Source organism: Oscarella lobularis, chromosome 2, assembly GCF_947507565.1.
Source record: "Oscarella lobularis chromosome 2, ooOscLobu1.1, whole genome shotgun sequence".
NCBI classification, from domain to species: domain Eukaryota; kingdom Metazoa; phylum Porifera; class Homoscleromorpha; order Homosclerophorida; family Oscarellidae; genus Oscarella; species Oscarella lobularis.
In genome coordinates, this window is record NC_089176.1 from 2,339,877 (window position 1) to 2,355,259 (window position 15,383).

General features: G+C 44.9%; 5 protein-coding genes across 5 annotated transcripts; all 5 read left to right on the forward strand.

Annotated features, from left to right (window-relative positions):
• The first annotated feature begins 170 nt into the window (after positions 1–170).
• Positions 171–1,141, forward strand: LOC136184028 (uncharacterized). The gene is made up of 8 exons (XM_065970848.1): positions 171–250; positions 305–380; positions 432–499; positions 552–575; positions 637–679; positions 735–849; positions 909–989; positions 1,046–1,141. Exons 1-7 carry the CDS (start codon positions 179–181, stop codon positions 931–933), a joined length of 423 nt encoding a protein of 140 aa, XP_065826920.1. The 5' UTR covers positions 171–178; the 3' UTR covers positions 934–989; positions 1,046–1,141.
• A 66-nt stretch (positions 1,142–1,207) lies between these two features.
• Positions 1,208–2,716, forward strand: LOC136184027 (uncharacterized). Its single transcript, XM_065970847.1, has 11 exons — positions 1,208–1,329; positions 1,387–1,500; positions 1,562–1,614; positions 1,668–1,797; positions 1,851–1,926; positions 1,977–2,044; positions 2,100–2,123; positions 2,177–2,220; positions 2,275–2,386; positions 2,441–2,524; positions 2,575–2,716. Exons 1-11 carry the CDS (start codon positions 1,225–1,227, stop codon positions 2,644–2,646), a joined length of 882 nt encoding a protein of 293 aa, XP_065826919.1. The 5' UTR covers positions 1,208–1,224; the 3' UTR covers positions 2,647–2,716.
• Positions 2,717–4,498: 1,782 nt separating this feature from the next.
• Positions 4,499–6,253, forward strand: LOC136184171 (uncharacterized). The gene is made up of 3 exons (XM_065971022.1): positions 4,499–4,544; positions 4,595–4,845; positions 4,998–6,253. Exons 1-3 carry the CDS (start codon positions 4,526–4,528, stop codon positions 6,150–6,152), a joined length of 1,425 nt encoding a protein of 474 aa, XP_065827094.1. The 5' UTR covers positions 4,499–4,525; the 3' UTR covers positions 6,153–6,253.
• A 300-nt stretch (positions 6,254–6,553) lies between these two features.
• Positions 6,554–8,284, forward strand: LOC136184172 (BTB/POZ domain-containing protein 9-like). The gene is made up of 3 exons (XM_065971023.1): positions 6,554–6,833; positions 7,085–7,518; positions 7,577–8,284. The coding sequence occupies exons 2-3, from the start codon at positions 7,493–7,495 to the stop codon at positions 8,265–8,267; spliced, it is 717 nt and encodes a 238-aa protein (XP_065827095.1). The 5' UTR covers positions 6,554–6,833; positions 7,085–7,492; the 3' UTR covers positions 8,268–8,284.
• A 786-nt stretch (positions 8,285–9,070) lies between these two features.
• LOC136200134 (lysosomal alpha-mannosidase-like) lies at positions 9,071–15,096 on the forward strand. The gene is given in 34 exon segments (XM_065990476.1): positions 9,071–9,194; positions 9,264–9,321; positions 9,396–9,433; positions 9,491–9,536; positions 9,585–9,652; positions 9,744–9,844; positions 9,847–10,022; positions 10,076–10,151; positions 10,211–10,278; positions 10,326–10,375; positions 10,423–10,483; positions 10,549–10,659; positions 10,709–10,912; positions 10,999–11,068; positions 11,117–11,253; positions 11,312–11,418; positions 11,509–11,674; positions 11,727–11,777; positions 11,834–11,986; positions 12,047–12,385; positions 12,443–12,576; positions 12,954–13,103; positions 13,155–13,233; positions 13,296–13,394; positions 13,514–13,618; positions 13,672–13,805; positions 13,854–13,957; positions 14,012–14,144; positions 14,200–14,268; positions 14,316–14,385; positions 14,440–14,582; positions 14,636–14,791; positions 14,848–14,910; positions 14,973–15,096. Coding segments are annotated over 34 exon segments (3,729 nt in total). The 5' UTR covers positions 9,071–9,075; the 3' UTR covers positions 15,064–15,096.
• The last annotated feature ends 287 nt before the right edge of the window (positions 15,097–15,383 follow it).

Genomic DNA, 15,383 nt, shown 5'->3' on the forward strand with positions numbered 1-15,383 from the left:
TGCTGTAGCCTCGCAAGCCAGTCCCTGATCTCCCAAGATCAGGGAGAAGGAACTGGCATGCGAGGCTAGATCTGCTGTAGGCTCGAACCCCAGCAGGGAGTCTGGGACTGCAGCCTCGCCAGCCTCTTCGCACTCGCGCGCGCTGGTAAAATTCCCGGTACAGTAGTGGTTTGGATCGATGCTTCGTCTGCTCACGGATTCTAGAATCCGTGATGCAACGGAGGGAGATAGAGCGTACACTTGTATTCGAGTAATCTAGTAGTCCATCGGATCCTACTGGCTTTGACGTCCGGCTATGATCTAGTTTGGGGGAATGATCTTTCGGCATTCTCTGCAAATGCGTTACTTCAAGCTTGTCTGCTTTGCATACGTTTTCAAAGGTGTTTTTGGTATGATTTATGCGACGTATTTTGACTTTTTGACGGTATTAGTTTGGTTATTCAATCCCTTCGTGCCTCTCGTGTTCACTTTTCTCTGCAGAACGTCATCATCGTATACAGTAAGAAAACCCTTTTTTGTCTCTAATTTAAAAAGATAATCAATTATCATAGACTTTGATAAAGATGACTGAAAGGGTGCTTTTATTAATTAATAATCAATAAGTAGCGCGACGCTGTCAAGCGTTGTTTTATTTAGATGTATCCTCGTTTTGATGCCGATATTCCTTCATGGGAAAAAGGTGGAGCTTTATAGGATTGGTTCTGTCTTTATTATTATTGTTTTTGCGTGTCTAGCCTCATTGATCAATGTGGTCAAATGCTTGCAACCAATGTCGACTCTGGTATGTACGATCCAGAAACGTGCATTGCATCTCTCAGCAGACTTAGTCCGAATTTCAGAGAAGATTGGGTATGCAATAATAATCTATCGCTTCAATTTTGACTAAAAAAAGCCTGATGGTGTATAAGGTTGAGCCAACTGAAAAAGAAGTGAAGTCTAGCAAGGATCCTCACCTAAAGTATTACTTCAACTTAGGAGGTAGAGATATGGTGAGAAAGTTCTTAGGAGGAGGCATAGAATATTCAATTCTGTTGTGTGCCTTTAGACAAAATCTATCTTTTGCATTTTACGGACCGACAAACGCTTTTGTTGCGTTCGTTTCTGAAAGTATTTTGGAAGTGATTTTTAGTACGTGGCAGCCTGCACGAGTCCGTCTTCTTCCGCATTACACAATTACAGTAGGCACGTCACTGTCAGTAAACCCGGAGGTGTGCGTCATCTGGCATGTTGTTCAGTGCGGCTGCGGTAGTGATGGCAATCACTTTCACTTCGGGCTCCCTTGCCGTGGCCTCTCTAACAGCTTTGATGTTTATTTATGTCTTCTGGGACGTACGTGATCTCTCGGACTCTTTTTTCTTCTGTGCTTGTAATAATTCTCTGTTTCAGTCGTTTTCGGCGCTTCTTCTCTCGTGGGCCGTCAGTCGCGGATATAAGAATCCGGTGGAAAAGAAGGGAGTTCGTCTGTATTGTTTCTTTTGTCGACCGAAGAATCTCGACGAGGTGGGGCCGGCGGATGTTAGACACCCGCGCCCGTGCGCTACATTTGTATAATTATAATTAGATCTCCTACGAACAGCTGTATGTTTTAGGAAAGCACGGCATTGCCGCACCCAGGTATAAAGAGTGACATGGTGGTAGTGACTGTTGTGTTCTATCTATTCTTGCAGTTTGAGCGATTTTGTGGCCTACGCGAAGCTTTATAACTGCGCGGCGATCTTTCGATGCTGCAAGACAGGCACCCTGCATGGAATAGTTCTTTGGGATCTAAAGAAAGGGGGCAAATGCACGTTTGTTCAGGTGATCGAGCGTTGTTGTAACGACAGAAGGCGAATGATGATGAGTTTCTCTAGTTTGGGGGAATGGTCTTTCGGAATCATTTGAATGTACGTTGCTTTCGGATGATCTGCTTTGCCTATGCTTTGAAAGGCACGCTGGTTTATTAACTGAGTTTATGAGATTTATTTCGTTTTTTTTAGTTTGGTTGCTCAATCCCTTTGTTTCAGTCACGTTCACCTTTCCGTGCAGGAAGCCATCCGTTTATGCAGTGAGTCATAATGTTTTTAGACATTTCTTCTCCCAAGTGAATGTATTTCATTTAGGCTTTCGCCAGGATGACTAAGAAAGTACATATGACTTGTGCGTTTTTTGTACACAGAGAGGTATTTTATTTCTCCAGATGTATCCTCGTTTTGATGCTGATACTCCTTTGTGGGAAAAAAGGCATGTGTATACTCACCATTCAGTGTCACGATAGCTACATTTCTACTTTTCTAGCATCATTGATAAACTTGGTCAAAGGTTTGCAACCAAAGTCAGCGTTGGACGCTACGATCCTGAAACGTGTATTGCATCAGCTGATAAAGTCAACCCAGATTATCGAGAAGATGTAAGATAAATTCTTCACCTGTTGTCTGTATCGTTTAATTAATTTTGTGTCTAGTTTGACGAGATGACCAAAGACGAAGCAGAGTCTAGTAATGATCCTCACTTGAAGTATTTCTACAGTTTTAAACAAAAAAGATTGGTGAGGTTGGACGTTGCAGAGTGAATTGAATTCTGAGTCTTTTTCATAAGGGAAGCGCACTTCTTTGTGTTGTACACATTGACAAGCAATTGTTGGCACGTGTAATTGGAATTTTACGATGAAGACCAAATTCTTTCTACACTGTCCTATCTGACACTGCCGACACCCGTGAAAATACATCAATTAATTAAATATTTTATGCGTAGAAACGCATACGGGTTTGCATCTACCTGTGTCTCGTGAAAAAATGATGCAAGATATAGCGTTGCTTGTGGGTCGGCGACCGATCCTAAACGGTCCTGGAAGTCAGTAGGATGCGTGCTGCAACGCGCGAGTCGTTCGTTTTTGACAAACGAAGCTTTTTTTGCTGTCCAAACGCTCGCAAGACACGTCGAGAAGAACGAAAACGCCGGTTAGGACTCTAACGACTGGATGGCGACATCGACGAACGGCGAACGAAGGGCGAACGAAAACGTTTATAGCGTGCGTTACACTAAACGATCGAATGGCTGCTGAAAAATCGTTTTGCAGGCGCATGCAATCACAAAACGAACGTCCAAAGAGCACGCAGTGTTTCTATACGCCATACCTTTCCACTGACCATCATTTTCTCGCGTCAGCCTATCGAAAAAAAGCGCTGACGTTGTTCGATCGAGAAATCGACGCTTTTCCTCGAACAGAGTACCTAAAAACAAGAGATAAAACGCTGACGCTGCTCGATCGCGCGATCGACGCTTTTCCTCTCGATCAAAGTGCCTAAAAACAAGAAAAAACGCTGACGCTGCTTTTCTTCGAACGAAGTACCTAAAAAAACAAAAGATTAGTATCTGTTCGATCTGACCATGTACGTACCTTGTAGTCCTGCGTTCGTATTGGCGTAATCCAGGCTACACCGCGTGGAGGTTCGAACGCATTTGTAGCCCAAAAATTTTTGAGAGCGAGCCGTAGCATCATAGGCTCAACCACGACGGTGCGGCCTAGGATCGAGAACGGCTCTCCCACACCGTCCCCCCGACCTCGTTGCACCGCGACCCATGGGGCCATAGTCCTTCGCTTGAGAGGAAGCGGGACTACCGGGTTGAGGGAAGGCGCCGAACGCGAGTCCACACACAATCAGAGGTCAACTAGTACGTGCTTTGATTTTGGTCTGGGAAGTCAGGTCATCTTAGGCTATAGGTCACTAAGCCGAGTGAGAAACAGCCACGAGACACTGGGCCCCCCACACGTTTCTTTGGCGGGAAAGTGAACTGATCTGAGCCTGACGCCCACTCGGTATTAACGCGGTACGCCAGGCTTCGCGACCCAAGCCATCCAACGGACCTTTTATGACATTCCCAGTGCCAATCGCGCGCCACGAGAAGAACTCGCGCGACGCTCATCCACTGCACCTTACAGCTTCAGCAAGGATTGGCAACCGGCTGAGCACGTTTGATGTTGACATGATTGAGGCTTTCCCAACGCCGACGACTTCCAGGGTTCCGCCCTTTAGGCTTCCCCCACCTAGCCAGAACTGAAGCTGTGCGCTGCGCGCAGTGCTTTTATACCGCGCATGACGCAATCCTGATGCAACAACCGATTCAAAGGCGAGAGTGCTGTACTTTGCCTAGGCAACGGATCGCTGGTTGGCCGATAGAAAACTCGCGCCAGTTTTCCAGTGTCTTTACGGCGACGTACAGTCGTTGATTTTGGCGCCTAAACAATGGCGGCTCCTCGTGGCTTTTGATTTTCGTTCGCTTTATCGAGTCGTTTTTACTTTAGACTGCGCTGCGATCGGCATCGTATTCGAATCTGCCGCCCAAGTAAATACATTATCTAATGATTTTATGCATAGATCCACGCCGTCGACCACGCGATCGTTTGCGCAGAGCTTAGCTCTTTCTTCGAGATAGAAAAACGCGACTGACATGCCGACCAGTCATAACCGGTAGACGTCATAACCGGTAGACGTCAGGATAGTACGGGAAATGCCCACTGTTTTCCAGATCCATCCCGGATAGGAACATGGAGGACACGTACTTCGGTAAGGTGCTCCACAGCACATGAAGAAAATTGCTAAGCTCGTTCTTTTAGTGACTACTGTTGCGAGAGACGTTCGATTCCGCGAACTGGCCGGAATTGCCAAGTTTGAGTGCGAAGACGCCATTTTTGTCGCTGATTCGGAACAGAAATGCATCTGGAGAGTCGATTTGACATCAAAAGAGGTTTCTCTTTATGCAGGAATAAAAGGATCAGAGAAGGGCGGATTTGTTCGTCCATCAGGATTGGCTGCACACGGCTCTAAGTCTTGCCTTTACGTTTCCGACGAGCATGAAATAAAAAAGGTATTGTTATGGCTAGGGAAGTGTATTGGCGTCGGTATGACGCTATAAAAATTTGAAATCCTAATTGATACATAAGATGAGCTTTCTGAGACTGCCATGCTCGTGCATTTCAAATCAATAGCACTTGCTTAATTATTCATTTGTTTGCGCAGGTTTGCAAGGGAGTCATTTCAACGCTATCCAAAAATGAAAGCAGTTGTATCACCAGCGTGAACGTGACGTCAGAAAACGTTACGGCATCTACTCGTTTCGCAATCTATTGCGCGAAGATCAACACAGAAGGAAAGTTAAGCAAGTCATTTAGTCTCAAAGCCGGTATCAAAGAAAGATATAGCTCTTCCGCCAATGACGGTTCGATCAAGGAGGCAACGTTTTCGGATGTTTTTCAAGTGACTTTGGGACTGAACGGTGAAACGATTTTTGCCGCTGATAGCAGGGCAGGTTTACGAAAAATTGAGAATGACCACGTGTCCACCATTTTCTCAAAGTGCGCAACGTCAGTTGCATTAGATGACTTTGAGAACATCTACTTTGGTAATGATGATGGAATTCACAAATGGGATGGAAAGGGATATGAGACAATATGCATGCGTGATAAGAATGAGACATCATCAGTCGACGGTCAACGTCCGCAATCGCGTTTAACGTACGCTCGTCGTTTGTTCTTCGACTCTCCATCAGGCCTACTCTACTTTACAGAATCAAGAGCTGTGCGAGCGATTAGAGTCGTGAAACCACCCGTATACCATGACACTCGCCTATGTGATGATCTTACCAAACTGATAGATAGTGACGACGTACCCACTGCGGATCAAGTTACATTTTTGGTTGAAGGAAAACCCATTCGAGTTTCAAAGACTATTGTCTGCATACGCAGCAAGTATTTTAGGACCATGTTTCAATCCGGCTTCAAAGAGGCCACGCCCGATTTATCTGCTATTGCTATTGAAAATACCACGTATGATGCCTTCTATGCTCTGATCAGTTTTCTTGTCACCGGCCGCATTGACATGAGAAAGTGCCAGTCCTTTCTCTTAGATTTGTTACTGTTATCAGATCAATATCTTGTAAATGACCTAAAATTGGTCTGCTCACAGCACTTAGTAGAAAACGCCCAACGAGACTCGGAAACGATTCTTGATCATATGCATTTTGCTGAGAGGCATGGTTTTAAAGAGTTACTTGATTGTTGCTTGGATGTTGTCCTTCCTGACTTGAAGAATGTCTACTACCGTCAAGAAGCGTTCAAGAGACTCGGCAGCAGTGCACTTTATGAAGTTATCTCGCGCCTTGTGGAAAAAGACTAGAATTGAAAATCAAAATAGTGTTGATTTATCAATTTTTTCAGTTGACTCAGTTGATGTGTTAAAAAAAATTTTGTGTTTCAAGTATAGTGCCCTGCAATTTAGGTCACGTTTGTGAACGCGTCGGAGCGCTGCTCTGAGCAAGCATCCCTTGATACTTACACAAACCCAAGTGTGACTGAAGTGCCAGATGAAAGTGAAGAGATGTCCGCTACCAAAGCGTCCATCTAAGTATGGGACACTAAGTAAACAGCAGCACGCCTGCGTCTGAAAACAACACACTGAAATTAGGAGAAATTATTAGGGACGGGAGTTGTGCACCATCCCGGATTCCATAAAGCACATGGCAGCAATCATGGCGGATTTGGGTAGGAGTCAAGTCAACATTCTACGGAGTGGAAAACGTTTTACTGTACTGCTCTAGCGAGAGACCACCGATTTGGTCTACTAAGCGGAATTGCGAAGTTCGAGGACGAAGACGCTATCCTAGTTGCCGATTCTTCTAATAAATGCATCTGGAGAGTCGATTTGACTTCGAAGAAGCTTTCGCTTTACGCAGGAGCAAAAGCATCCGAGAAAGGCGAAGCTGGATCGTCGGAGGACGACTCGAAGTTTGTGAGTCCGTCAGGATTGGCCACACTCGGCCGTTGCCTTTACGTTGCCGACGCTGGGCGTGTTAGAAAGGTATGGATGTTGTACAGTGTAGCTCGTTACGGCTAATAGTACAGTGTATATGAATCGGAAAACCCTAATGAAATTGTGTCGTTGATGACGACGACAATGGGTCCGTCCATTGGGGATGTAACTTACCGCGGTGATCTCACGTGGCCTGAGTGAGGGGAGGCCACGCGAGACTATAGATGAAACTGGCGCACTGCTTGTTCTTCTAATAACGCTTTCCTATATATAGTTGGATTGTCCTTTTGTTTGCTCAGGTTTGCAACGGTGCCGTTTCAACAATACCAAATTTGGGTGCTCGTGAAAATAGATTTGGTAGCTTGACCGTGACGTCAAGGGGAAAGTCGACAATAGTGCTAACGTGTACTGATTCAACACTCTGTCAAGCGAAATTCGAGAACGACGAAGAAAAATACCCGAATATCAAAAGGACCTCTTCATCAGCTTTTAATTTTCGTCAAGTGGCTTTTGGACGGAAGGGCGAAGCGGTTTTTGTTTCTGATGCGTTGACTGGTCTGAGAAAAAGAGACGATGACAACGACTTGTTCACCGTTTGTTCGGTGCCTTGTGATTCAGTTGCAGTGGATGATTTCGAAAATGTCTACTTTTGTGCAAGTGGAAAACGTCATGAAGGAGAAATATGCAGGTGGAATGCAAATGGATTAATGACTATATGCCGTGGTATGACCAGGTAGCCATATTACAAAGCAGTGTTTGTTATTGCACATTTTATCAGTGTTCGTTTTTAGGAATCGCGACTTTATGACACAACTGTTGGTTGACTCTCAATCAGGTCTGCTTTACTTTACAGAGCCGACTGCTGTGCGAGTCGTCAGAGTAATACCATCACCTGTGCATGACGACACGGCTTGTTTAGCTGAAGACCTCGCCAAACTGATCGATGGTGACGACATACCCGCCGCGGATCAAGTTACGTTTCTGGTTGAAGGGAAACGCATTCGAGTTTCCAAGACTAGTCTCTGCATTCGTAGCACGTATTTCAAGAATATGTTTGAGTCTGGCTTCATTGAGTCGACGACGGTGGGCGTGGTAGAAATTCCTATTGAAGAGGCCACGTATGATGCTTTCTATGCTCTGATTAGTTTTCTTGTTACGGGCCGCATTGACATGAGAAGGTGTTGGCCCTTTCTCCTAGATTTGTTACTGTTGTCCAATCGTTATCTCGTGAACGGCCTAAGATTGCCCTGCTCGCAGCACTTAGTAGCAAATGCCCAACAAGACTCAAAAGCGATTCTCGGCTACATGGCTATTGCTGATAGGTACGGCTTTGAAGAGTTACTTGATGGCTGCTTGGACGTTCTCGTTCCTGATTTGGAAAGCGTCTACTGTCAAGAGGAGTTTAAAGGACTCAGTAGCGGTGCGCTTCAGAAAGTTATTTCGCGCCTTATGAGAAGAAACATCTACAGTAGTGTTTCTTGATTTATTGATTGACTCGATTGGTGTTAGATTTGTTACTGTTATCAAATCAATATTTTGTGAATGACCTAAAATCGGTCTGCTCGCAGCATTTAGTAGAAAACGCCCAACAGAACTCGGAAACGATCCTTGATCATATGCATTTTGCTGAGAGGCATGGTTTTAATTGATGGCTGCTTGGACGTCGTCATTCCTGACTTGAAGAATGCCTACTACCGTCAAGAAGCATTCAAGAGACTTGGTAGCAGTGCGCTTTATGAAGTAATCTCGCGCCTCATTGTAACGAGGAGACCCGTTCGGCTCCTCGCGTAAAGCACGAATGAGTATGGGCATGCGCCGTAGCGCAGCCATCACACAATAGTATCTAAAAATAGTTCGCGTAGGCACAATAAAAATAGTTCGCGTAGGCACAAAGAGTTAGGGAGATAGAGTAGGCGTACAAGTAGGTGGACAGACGCCTACCGGTCTGTCCACCAGGGACTATATAAGAGATGGTTTTAGTTTGATCTTGTGTGTGTGACTGTGAGTGTGAGGTGTTATCAATAAAGGAAAGTATGGAAAGTGATGAAGAGGTGTCGTTTAACCTTCAGCGGTATACGACGCCCATTACATCATGAAAATAGACTCGGCTTCAAAGTGTTGATTCATCAATTTTTCAGTTGACTCAGTTGGTGTTGTTATTCTGTGTTGCAAATTATTTTTTGCTTCAAGTGAGAATTTAATTAGGCCGTTTTTTGGGTGGCCTGCAACGATTAGTGGTAGGCGTGTTTTACATGTAAATCGTGTCAAATCCGGGTATACTCGCCCCAAGATGTTCGTTCTTCTTGCTGTTGCCAGCGCCCTGTCCCTTCTTCTCGTCGACGCGAGCGGCTCGAGCAACGACTACATAGACATTTGGATTATCTCGCACTCGCACGACGACACGGGATGGTGAGAGCGCAGAAAAAAAACAAAGAGAACAACGGAACACTGGTTTTCTCCCTTTTTTACCACGTTCAGGACGCGAACGGTGGACGAATACTACGTCGAAGAAGTGAAATGGATTCTCACCACTTCGGCACGTAGAGCACGGCGCGCGGAATGAGTCGTTCTGATTCGACGTGTTTACACTTCCGGTTTTCCCTTCCTTAGACTGACGCTCTTGTGGCTAATCCCGATCGCCGATTCACGTACGATTCTCGTTCGACGTGCGTTCGATTACGTTTCGAATGGTATTCTTTCGTTAGATACGTCGAAATGGCCTACTTCGAGAGATGGTGGAACGAGATCGACGTGAGGGCGAATTTCTACCGAATATTCGTCCACGTTTCGCTCTTCTAGGACGATCGAAAGATGAGTGTGCGAAAATTGATAAGGGACGGACGATTGCAACTCAATCTAGCTGGATGGTAAAGTATTGAATAAATGAATAATTAATAAAATTGACACCTTATAAGTATCTACGAGAGTTTTGTTAGATTCACGTTTTCTCTTATGTAGGTGCATGAATGACGAAGGAGCGTCGATGTATTCGAGCGATATCGATCAAATGACTGTGGGAGCTCTGTTTGCACGGGACGAACTCTACACCAGGCCCTTGGTTCCATTAGCAATGGCACTTGCTCACTGATAACTGATGCTTTGATTAAGGTTGGATGGCACATCGATCCTTTTGGCCATTCGTCCGTCACGCCATCGCTTTGGGCCGATATCGGATTTAACGCTTTCACGTTGAATCGGATTGATTATAGGATTAAGAATGCCATGAAGGCGAACAAGGTGACAAAGGGGAGAGGCCCACTCGCTCGTCTTATATGTACGTGCGTTTTCAGGGTCTCGAGTTCATTTGGCGAGCGTCAAAAAGCTTGGGCAAATCGCGCGACATGTGGATTCACGTTCTCGATTCCTGTCAGTTTGTTTTGTCTTATATAGGGCTTACGTTCTTCTATGAGTTGCCATTTAATTAGCCTATTGTAGTCCAAATGTGATTACTTTTGACACGTCGTATCTTCGAGATACCATGCCAACGATGAAGGTAGGTAAGATTTCACATTAGACGGTTTTTATTATTTCTTTTATTAGCCTAACATTGGAGAAATAGCCGAATCGTTTATTAAACTGGCAAGAGAACGGTATAACTTGATTGCCCAATTTAGGACATCTATATTGAAATTTATAGAGTGACGTGGTATCGCCACAATCAGCTGCTAATTCCATTTGGATGCGACTTTGCATTTCAAGTACGTGATAGAACGAAGGGCGTTGAAGAGAGATAAAAATAAGATGACATTGATTTTCACAAAAGAACGCCGAAGTGAGTTTCTCTCAAATGGACGAACTCATGGCGTACATGAATAGCAGAAAGTCGTACTTCAACGCGACACTTCGCTACGGCACTCTGGAAGATTACGCCAAGGTACAATGATCTCTGCTTACCTACCTCCTTTCTATATGTTTCCTACAAGGCCGTCCACGCTTTGAATTTGACCTGGGACGTTCGCGACGAGACCGACTTCTTTCCGTACGCGACGGCACCCAACGAATATTGGACGGGCTACTACACGAGTCGACCTCAGCTGAAGGGAGACATTCGGAGAGGCGCCGCTCTACTCCGAACGGCAGAACTGATCTACTCGCTCGCATCACAAAGCATTGACTTTGACAAGGAAGTAAGACTGATTTATTTATTTATTTATTTATTTATTTTGCCTGAGCTATTAGTGATCAAATGCTAGAGCATGTCTTGTCTGTTTAGGTCGCGTACCAAAACATAGACGTGTTAAGGAGAGCGGTAGCCGTGACTCAGCATCATGATGCAGTGACAGGTATACCGGCGTCTCCTGTCCTGCAGTGTTTGGGCATGTTTTCGGCAGGAACCGAGACTCTGCACGTCGCAAACGACTACGAGAGAAGGCTTGCAAAGGGAAATTACACCGCTTCTCTTGTCATTGGCGAACTGCTGGGGAAGATGCTAAGCAGCGACGGGATGGTCGCGCCGTCGTTGTCTATCGTTAGCAAACGAACATGACGACTGACGTAGACGTATTTCCAGTTTTGTTTTCTCGTAGAATTCATCGGTTTTGGCGTCATTGAAGCCCGGTGAAAGTGGGGCCGTCGTGGTTTTCAACTCGCTTGGATGGCCGAGGCAGAGCTACGTGTCAATCGACGTAGACAGGTACGATAGAATAATTGCATTTGTGGTAGAATAATCTCAATGCGTTTGAGTACACTACTGCTCCAACGTGGGTTAGACACTGTTTTCTAGGTTGGATTTAATTGTTACTGATACGTCTGGGATGCCAATACCTTTCGACCTCGTACCCGGACGCGACCCTCTCATCAGCTCGAGACTCTATTTCCTTGCGAGAGTTCCTCCTCTTGGCTTCAATACGTATTTCATTCAAGCAAAGAATTCGTCGAACGTGACAAAGGCAATTGACGTTTAGCATAATTTTAATTGGCTATTATTTCAATTCAATTAAGGTTCGCCCATGCGAGAATCAGCGTTGCGAAATCGAAAACCAATACTACACTGTATATAAATGGCAATGCGATATATTCGCTTGGCACGCTATCTTTTTCTTCTCAAGGTGACGTTCTCCGACGAGACGGGACTCCTCTCGTCCATCTACGACAAATCGAATGACAACCTACTTCGCATCACTCAGACTCTAGTCGAATACGAAAGCGCCAATCTGGATGGAGAGCAAAAGAGCGGCGCATACATTTTCCGACCGGCACACGTACAAAAACGGCGGTATTTAGAATTCTTAATTAAATAATTAATTTCCCTTTTTTTATAGGATAACCGAACGGTTTTCTATCCTGAAGGCCCCAGCGACGTCCAAACATCGGTCGACTTCTTTAGCAAGCGTCGCGTTTCGATGATTCTCGCGACGGCGCTCACTCGAAACGAATCTGCCGTCTACCGCGTCGCTATCGCGGGACAGTCGTCGAGCGGATTTACAATTTCGACAGAAGCGACTTATAACGCTCTTACCCGTTCTAGCATCTACTTCGCCGATTATTGGTCTATTGACTCGAATAATTTGCCGTCGGGCGCCGTGACGGGTTCAATTAGAATGAATTTCAATCAAACGGCTAATAGGACGTGCACCACGACCAATATTCATTTTGATCAGGTGATGCGTTTTCGATTCAGTGCGCGCTGGATCTTAGATTAGATTTTTAATTCGAAGCCTTTTGCGTCGACGCCGCGCCTGTTTTCGACTGTCAGGGTGGCGCGCAATCCCGACGACTCTTTTGTGGCAAGCCAATACGTCGCTCATCCGTTCCTTGTCACTCCAAGTGGTGCAGCATTTAACGTTTGCTTGTATGTATTACCGTTCAAAAGTTTAAGCTCCCCCAGAGTATTCGTGCTCCCGTTCACCCTTAGTTAGAGGCTCGCGCGCGTTGTGCGTCACAATTGACGTCGTACGTTGAGCGTACACACCCACTCGTCGTTTCGCATTAAGACCGAATTGCGGTAAAATTTCGTTTCAAACGTTGTCAGAATTGCATTTTCTGTCGATATTTCGTGTTCTCGATTCGAAACGACTTTGACGGCGTTGCGAAAGCTGCAGTTGAAGTAACATCGCGGCTGATGACGTATATAAATACTCCCATTAGAGAAGGACGTTGACCAAAACTTTTGAACGTTACTGTGTACCTGTGTACCGTATTTACTCTATACATTGTTGTGATTTCTAGTACTGGCTTCTCTGGTGAAAACGTTGGAAATCGTCTCGCTGACTCGGTTTTTATCGATTGGCTTGCTTTGGCTTCAAATTTGGACTTCGGTGAGCCCTTGGTTGTCCACGGCAATCACACCATTCTTGGCGGATCGACTGATGACCTTCTGTAAGATTATAGAACGTGCTTGACATGAGATGAATACAATTTGTTCTTCAGTGTCGTTAGCATTCCATTAGAGCAGCCCTATTTGCGTTATGATCCCGGAATTGTTCTGCAAGTGACAGGCGGAACTAGGGCAAGTCTGTACTGGAGATTGAGAGGTGATCAATAAATTAAGCGGCTTTCTCTCTTCTGCAGGTTTATTTTGCTAATGTCATAAAGGAAAGGTCTACGAAAAGGCATTTTAGCATCAGCATAGTCAATTGGGATTTGACACCATGGAATGAAACTATAACAGTAGGTGGGGGGGGGGGGGGGGGGGGGATTTCTTGGTGCCAATAGGCAGTGCAGGGTCCTCTGAGTTAGAGTCTTTCCGTGCTAAATCGCAACCAATGTGCACGTCTTGTTTTTCCTAGGTCAATTACCTTCTGTTTCCACGTTATGAGATCGAGTACGATCTTGGGAAAAGTGCTCCAGCCGTTCAAACGTTTGCTGGAAAGTATGTTTCTGAAGTTCGGCAGGTATGACGTTCTTTCGTGCATTGAAGAAACGAACATTAGACGCACCTCTCTAGACATTTGGTCCAAATCACATGCAAATATTTCGACTCTACAACGGACTGGAGGAAGGAGATGCGTCCGGTTTGCAATACATTGATAACGAGTTTGTCGTTGGCCCGCTGCACAAAGGAAGAGAACTGGTGACAAGGTAAAAGCTCACGTGTATAATTTTGCATACCTAAGATAATCTTCTTAGGTATGAAAGCAACTTGAAAACGGAAGGAACTTGGTACACTGACGATAATGGATTGGAAATGAAGAAAAGAGACTACAAAAAATACCAAACTGAACCGATAGCTGGTAAAAACTCAGACAGAAAGAATAGCCATTTAGGTACTGTACGTCTTGGCATAGGAAATTATTATCCAATGATTGCCGGCTCCTACGTGGAAGACGCGTTGAAAGATGAACGACTGACATTCCTCTCTGAAAGGAGTCACGGATGCTCTAGTCTGACCGAGGGAATGCTTGAGATAATGCTGCACAGGTGCGGTAGCAATGATTCGTGATGAGTTTACTTTCAATCAATCAATCAATTATAGACGCTGTTTATCGGACGATGGAAAAGGCGTTGATCAAGTTCTCAATGACATTGATCGCATTAATCCAAAGTAAGAAAGCTGTTTTGGGGAAAATTTGATTATAATCACTTTTTTAGGCTTTGGATTGTATATGCTGATAAGGAAGATTCTGCTTATCGTCATCGTCATCTCAGCCTCCAGCAACAGGTGTTCCTACAATTTGATATACTGTATTTGCAATTAATTATACTGCTTTCCAAGTTTCCCTTGACTCCCGTCTTCAGCCCTGTCATTGATCCCAAAAATTGGACAAAATCTTACAGGAGCGACTTTAGCGGCTTGAACGAGTCCTTGCCTCCAAACGTTCATCTTCTCTCCCTTCGCGCGCGCAGTGCATTAGAAAAGTAAAATCTCCTTGTTTGAATATAAATTTCACTGATGTTGTCTCACTCTTTAGTGGAACTATTCTTCGCCTTCAGCATATTTTTGAAGTCAACGAAAGCAGAAAATACTCTGAGCCGGCTTTCGTTGCTCTCTCAAGTCTATTTGCACCGGAATTTGTTCTCTCTAATTCGGTGGAGATGGCGCTCACATCTACAGCGTCCAAAGCAGAGTAAGCCAATCAATCTCTTTCTTTCTAAAATGATCTTTTACTTGCATCTTTTTCAGAGCTGTTGAGGAGCGATTGAAGTGGAATACCGTCAGTGAACCTGAGGATGATTCCAACGCAAGGTAAGATGAAGCAGGCTGTCAAATTATCTTTATTCAATATTGGTGTTTTTATCTTACTCAAGGTGGTCCAGTAAAGAAAAAGACGACGACCTGATGATGTTGAGCCCTAGAGAAATTCGCACGTTCCTTGTCAATTCTTCACAAAGATTGTGAGACCTGTCGGTTGATGTTAATCGATGAATTTCATTAGCCCATTGCGCCTGCGTCAGCGAAGAAGCCCACGCGTTCTCTGGAATCCTCGCGTTCTTTTGGAATCGGCTGACCAATCACCTTTGGCTATAGTTTGACGTGTCCTAGGTAAGACAGAAATGGCGTCGCAAGAACAGACGAACAAGAGAAAGAGGCCAAGACGGAATCCCGTGAATCCGCACAAAGAACTAGGCCTCAAGTAGTGTGGAAAAGTCCACGAACGTAGCCATCCTTTAGCAGAATGAGAATATCCATTGTCTATCATAGAAGAGACCATGCACAGC